The sequence below is a fragment of the Nicotiana attenuata genome, unplaced genomic scaffold, assembly GCF_001879085.1.
Source record: "Nicotiana attenuata strain UT unplaced genomic scaffold, NIATTr2, whole genome shotgun sequence".
NCBI classification, from domain to species: domain Eukaryota; kingdom Viridiplantae; phylum Streptophyta; class Magnoliopsida; order Solanales; family Solanaceae; genus Nicotiana; species Nicotiana attenuata.
In genome coordinates this window covers 12,085-19,013 of record NW_017677075.1, presented here as the reverse complement: position 1 = coordinate 19,013, position 6,929 = coordinate 12,085, and the positions used below count along the sequence as shown (strand labels likewise).

Here is a 6,929-nt window from a genome sequence, read left to right as displayed (position 1 = left end):
AAACAGTGCTGCTTGTAAAGTGAGAAAAATAGAAAAGAGTGCCGCTTGAATTTGCAAACCCGGTTTCGGAAAAAATTTAAACAAAGGCTTCTGTAACACAATGCATCTAAAATGTCTACTGTTACCCAGAATAAGTCACAAATCTACAAGGCTCGAAGACCTAACCAAGTTTTCCTGAAATATTGGACCTTGTACTTTAACGTTGACCACTCAAAAAGTGTCACTTTGACCAATTAACATCTTATAAATATCAAAAGAATCAAGGATGCTCTTTGTCATGTCCTTTTGGACCTTCTTTCTAGGACGTTGCTGAATAAAAGCAAATTAAATGACAACATTTGAAAGCAGAATAATAAAAGAAAACAGAAGGTAACAACAACAACTTAAATTGCTTTCTTCAAAACACAAGGTAACACAACAACTAACAAAGAGCATTTAAGCAACACCAACCTCTTGATTTCATCTTGTAAAAAAGTACATTTAATCACCCAAAACTGATACGAGTAGGAATCCTACATAGACGGATAAATGACAGAAGCATTATTCAATAGAATGACAAGATAATACGCCATTACAAAGTTCAATTAACCAAAAATGCTGAAACGAAAATGAAATTTAGTAGATTGAGTACTTCTCGCCAGCATCAGGCCAAAGTTTCCTGTAGATGCCAATTGCAGTTGGAATTATAGCAGAAAGTGCAAGAGAGAGGTGGTCTGAACTGCTTGTCCTCACAGTTATTTGCCCACTGAGCTTGTTATTGATTCCTGCTCGAACAGCTACCTTAGAATTACGCCCAACCGCGAATTGCGCCATACTGTTGAATCCTAGAGCCAAATCACCTCTCCACTTTATGACAGACATAGACAATGTGGATTGCACCTGACCAATTGGAAAATCTGCCTCCCTTCTCTGCAGTTCAAAGTTGGCACCATAAGCTGTGTCACTCTGAGATCGAACAGTGCCAGCGCTGCCAACTAGAACGTATTGCTTGCCTAAGGTAATCTGATCTTCAACTTTAAGCCCGGTAACCACATTTTCACCTAGAAATGTGACAGAAATTCCACCAGCAGTCTTGTTCTTCTTCAAGATTTTGAATTTGGTTTCTCCCCTGACAATATATGCAAGTTGCTTTCCTATGCTTTGAATATCAAAGCCAGCCATGGTGGATCCATTATCTCCATGCTTAGCAGAAATAGAAGAGTCCAAATTGATACTGAAATCTTTCTTATCTTTGGTGATTTGGACAGTAACTGCAGCAGGGAAACGACTTGCAATGGCTAAACTCTGTTCCACGTTAACACCATCATAGCCACAATCATGATCCCAACCATGTGTGTCCAGAACAGGCCTTGCAAGAAACTGAGAAGTGGGCTCCAAAAACCGGTACCTGTAGGCAGGATTATCACTATCAAAAGAAGGTGGGAGGACCATGTCGGGTAGGGGAACTGCTACAGGAGCTGCTGCCCCTGTATCAGCATCTTCCTCTGCATAACCATACTCAATTGCTGCCTCTTTTCCCTTGTTATTTTTCATTTCTCTCATTCTTCTCAACTCTTCCCTCCACTGCTTCTTCTGAAGGAGCTTGACCCGATAGTCGTACTCCTCAAAATATGCCTTCCTCTGTTCTTTGCTGAGCTTAGCGAGTTGAGCCTTCCGAAGAGGCTTAAAGGGAGGAAGCTGGTCGTACTCGTCTTCTTCTTCTTGGTCAGAGTCTGACAAATCATTCAAGTCAATGTCTGAATCACCATTATCACCACCCTGCTCAGCAGGAAGCTTGGGATGCGCACGTGACTGCAACATTGAGGACAGCATGTAGGGAAGAGGTGGTGAGCGTGTGCGGAAACCAAAGAGCTTACGGTGATCGAAAGGATCTTCAGGCTTTGAGAGTGCACTTGCTTCAGACAAGATCTTCATTGAGTAGCATAATAACAGTAATTGAGGCCTCCAGCTCTGGCCATTAGGTAGTATCTTCTGCCCTTCCCTATTCTTCCTACAAGATGGATGATTCTCTACCAGAGAAACAGGGTTCATCAAACTTGGACTCATCATTCGTAAATCGCCTACTGCTTGACCGATAGACTGCTGAACAACATGAGACCTTTGAGTAACAAACACCTCATAACTTAAAGGGGAGCCAGAAGGCCCATCTGGAGGTGCAGAAGCTCCATGTGTGAGGGTGACTATGGCACTTCGCCATATTGAAGGGCCAAGACAACTTGTGATAGTCTTCAGCATGGGAAGATCATTGAGATCTCTAGTTTGGGCATCTAGCCGATCAACGTAGAGGAAAATATCAGGGGGGTTCTTCTTAGTAAACTTCTTTGCTGAAGACAAGACAGTGCGGTTGAAACCCTGTTCCATCACAGAGGACTTGAGACCGGGTGTATCAAATACCCGAATCTTAACACCCTCTACAACACCACTAATCTCTTTCACACTGGTGGTAGCTGGTCCAAATGCATTAATTGGAGTTTTTTCCTCTCCGAAGATCGAATTTATGGTAGCACTCTTACCCACTCCTGATTTTCCAATAACCTGGATATTCACAGAGAAGTCCAAATCATCTTCCCCCTCTGCTTCAAGCTGGAGAGCTCTCATCTTGGCAGCCTCCAGGCTAAAAAGTGGACTGTTTTGCCTTCGTGCAATAAGTGCCAGCCGGTACAATACTTGAGCAGCTATGGACTCATCAGAAGAAAGCCCTAACCTGTGAATAAGCCTCAAAAACTTGACCCTAATCTGCTGTAATTTCTCCAGTTTCTTCTTTTCTTCTTCACTCAAGTTATTCTCAGATTCTCCACTATTTTGAAGACTGGAAGGAGTAAAAAGATTGGGGCGATTTGGTTGGGGAGCTGGCCTCAGCGACCGGAGTGATGACCCAAGACCAGCAGGACGTTCAACAGAGAATAGCCTTGACCCATCTTGAGATGTGATAGTGATGTTTCCACCATCAGATTCAGCACCTGTAGCTGCTTTTAAAAGGGCAGCTAAGGCAGCTGAATCGAACAACTCCTTCCCATCTCCTCCTTCATCAGTATCAGCCTCCTCATCTGAGTCGGTGACGATCTGACCATCAATTTCCTGTGAATGATCATGTGAAGCCTCAGCACCAGTATAGGAATCACCACCGGATTCCCTTTCCAGCTCCTCAATAAACTGTCTGGCAGCTTCAGAGCTTCCAAAGATCATACCGTCTGTCTCTCCATCTGAAATTGAGCCTTCAAGCTCAGCTTCTTCATCTATCTGATCTTTAGCTTCTCCATCTGCTTCCAGTATTTGCTGTGAGCCACTGATTGACCTTGATATGGCAGATGACTGACCTGAGACTTCAGCTTCCACTACATCTCCCTCAATGCTTCCTTCGGAATGGTCACCGTTGGCATAAATAGTTTCAGACACTGCCTGCTCAGGTTCCTTTTCGACATCCTTCACGTCAGCACTTTTATTACCACTTTCAGCATCTACTTCTTTGATTTCCTCGGTAGCAGCTACCGCATCACCAGTCTGAACGTCTCCAGCATCTAGTTTTCCATCACTTCCAGCACGAACAATGTTATCCACAGGCTTGGATTCTGCAGCTGCAACATTATCATCCACCGCAGGCTTAGACTTCTGAACATCTACTTCATCAACTGTCATATTAGCCAATTCTTCAATAAGCTGTCTGGTCTCACCAACACCATTTACTGATGTCACATTCTCATCAGCGGTACTTTCTACATGTTCTTTCACTTCCTTGCTCTCATCCACATCTCCAACAACAGCAACCCCTGGCCCTGAGACGTTGACATCAATAGCATCCACAACTGCATCTCCCTCTGAAGTAAATTTCTCGCCATCTGCTTCAATCAACAAAGACTCTGACACATCAGCAGGACTTTCAACATGTTGTTCCACTTCCTTGCTCTCTTCCACGTCAACAACAGCAACTCCTGGCGCTGACACATTCACTACACTCCCTTCCACATCTCCAACGCCAGCAACCCCTGGCGCTGACACATTCACTTCACTCTCTTCCACATCTCCAACAACAGCAACCCCTAGCACTGACACATTGACATTGACATCACTAGCATCCACAACTGCATCTCCTTCTGGAGTAAATTTCTCACCTTCTGCTCCAACCAACAAAGACTCCGACGGTCCAACAACCTCCTCATTGGGTTTTTCGGCATCATCACTAGGAATAGCACTCTCTTCCACATCTCCAACAACAGCAACCCCTGGCGCTGATGCATTGTCATTAACATCAATAGCATCCACGACTGCATCTCCTTCAAGCGTAAACTTCTCACGGTCCGCTTCAACCAAGGAAGACTCCGACGGTTCAACAACCGCCTTATTGGGTTTTTCGGCATCATCACTATGAGTAGCACTCTCTTCAACCACCGTCTTATCAGGTTCCACAGTCCCTTTCAAATTAGATGAAGCAACACTAGTTAAAGCTTCATCCTTCTCATTCTCCTCAGTTTCCTTCACCTCCTCCTGGGTGGACCCATCCACACCCTTTTTCAATTCTGTACCTACAGCAATCTCACCACCACTCTCTTTCACCTGCTCAATCGAATTAGACTCATCAACTGAGTTTAATTCTTCAGTATTTCCCTCAGAAACAGAACCACCAACTCCGCCAGAATCCTCACTCAACGTAACCCCTTCACCCTTTTCTCCCCCCAAAACCTCAACTTTTTCGACACCATCAATCATAGAAACCTCAGAAACAGGCTTCACTGACTTCAGCATCGAAATTTCCGCAGAATCACTGGGTTGCTCTTCACCAATGGATTTTTCTACGGTTTTCTCATCTGGGTCAGCAAGAAGGGGCTTTTCAGAGCCCGTAACAATCTTTTCTCGCTGACCACCACTCACAAGTGTTCCATCATCACTAACGCCGTTACTATTATAGCTATTATTATTGTTATTAATTTCGGTATCAGTGTTTGCAACGTTATTTTGCATTTGGGAATCGAGAGAAGAAGATGAATTGTTGATAGGAGAAGAACCTGGAGAAGGAGAAGAGACTACAGGTGGAAACGACGTCGCTTCTTCTTTGGAGTCCATGCCGTCAACAACTCCTCGCTTCTCAATTGAATTGGGATGAAGTAAAAAAGGATAGTATGAGATAGGGGAAGTTCTCTGTGGAGAGAACAAAGAGGGGTTTTGGTGCAGAGAGGGGGGAGATTAGATAGAGTAGACGATAAGGTTTATAGTATTAGCTCAATTTCTATAGGCACTCCTATGGGCTTTGGGGGTTTTGAAAGCATTTTCACTCTTTAGAAATAAAAGAAAAAAAATTAATTTTACACGGAATTGTAAATTTTTTTATACCACCTGGTTAATGTGACCTGCAACAGTATGTAACCAATTAGAATAAGTTTAATTTCTAATTTTAAAAAAATGGATGGTGGAAGTAATAATTATGAGATGGGCAAGTATCCAACAAACTAGTCGCTAATGGAATATGGAAGATCAAAATAAAAGGCAATTTTATCAAATTTTCTGTGCCAATTTTCTACAATTTAAAAACGACGCAAAATTTGCTCATCTCAGTAAGAAGGAAGGGACACTAACATCTTAAATATTAACATTGTTATTTTTCATTTCTGATTCGTTTACTTGATGACTATTTTCAGAATATCCAATATTATGTGTCATCATTAAAGAAGTTTTGAAAATCAATTCCTTAAATGTTTTTCCAATATGATCATGAAGACTGTTTACCCTAAAAATCGTGTAACAATTAAACTTGCAATGTGGTTTTAAGGACACGTGATTTCACCTAATACCAATTGATTAATTTAGAGATAAATGATGGAACTGACAAGAATATGAAACAAACCGATGTTTGGACAGCGTCCTCGAGCCGATTAACCCCCAAGAATAGTAAAGCAAGAACAGTTAAAGAACAATAAATTGATGAACATAAATATTGTATTGCTTTTATCAGTATGAATGTAAGGTGGTTACAAATGATGGGGACCCCTCTTCATATACTAGAGGAATCCTAATTGTGGTATAATTCTAATTACAGGAGTAAATTCCATGATTGATACAAATAACCGCCCTTGATTTGATCTGCTCCGAGATTTCCGCCGTGATCTCCGACCAGTTACGGATATTTCGCCTTTCCGTTATTGCATTTCACTCGAGCTCGGTCATACTTAGTCTCGGTTGCTGCTGGCCTCGATCTCGACGAACACTTCGATCTTTGGAATCGATGCCTCGTCTTCGAGCTCGGGCCTGATTCATTACGAGATTACCCCTGATGCAACTCCTTGTTTCGATCAAATAGCAAAATCGGGTAGGCCCTATTTCGACCGTATACAGATAGTCCCCTCGTTTCTTAGAGTGTAATGAGAAGAAACGAACTGAGCCTTCTATTTTGCACCTCGACCAACTATGATGTCACCCTCGTGACGTAAGCGACGGAGGCGACTGAAGTGTCGCGTCTGCACAGTTCTCAAGATCATTAATTGGCGCCAGTTGATGGTCGGCCACTAATACCTTTGAACCGTCATGGCTAACATTAAAAAATGGACCATCCTCATCATTTTTTCAAACTTTACTTTCAAAACTTTTCTTAATCTTCAAAGCTCTCCTACTTTCTTCAAGTTCCTCAATTCCGCAAAATAGTTACATCCCCTTCGCCAATCCTCTCAACAAACTTCATCTTCTTCTGTTTTCTGAACTCATACAGACAAGGCGAAAACATCTAAAATCGTTCCCCAAAAGGAAAAATCCTCTTCATCGCGACCGGCCGGTGATAAAACGCCGGTGGAGCCATGCATCGAGGAGTGTGTTCCGGAGTTGTGCGATCTTACCTCCGATTTCAAGATCGAGAAACCCTTGTCTGTCCCTGGCCAATGCGAGCCTATATCTAGATATATATGCTCGATAACTGAGGGCGACCTGAAGCAGGTAAAAAAGGATTG

The 6,929-nt window shown here is 42.7% G+C and overlaps 1 protein-coding gene across 1 annotated transcript; it reads right to left on the bottom strand.

Annotated features, from left to right (window-relative positions):
- Positions 1 to 422: 422 nt before the first annotated feature.
- On the bottom strand, positions 423 to 5,229 carry LOC109221300 (translocase of chloroplast 159, chloroplastic). The gene has a single exon (XM_019385765.1). It carries the CDS (start codon positions 5,056 to 5,058, stop codon positions 616 to 618), a length of 4,443 nt encoding a protein of 1,480 aa, XP_019241310.1. The 5' UTR covers positions 5,059 to 5,229; the 3' UTR covers positions 423 to 615.
- Between the last annotated feature and the right edge of the window lie 1,700 nt (positions 5,230 to 6,929).

What these genes read in the sequence shown, in the direction of transcription:
- LOC109221300 (XM_019385765.1), bottom strand. Translation starts at nt 5,058, where the DNA reads ATGGACTCCAAAGAAGAAGCGACGTCGTTTCCACCTGTAGTCTCTTCT.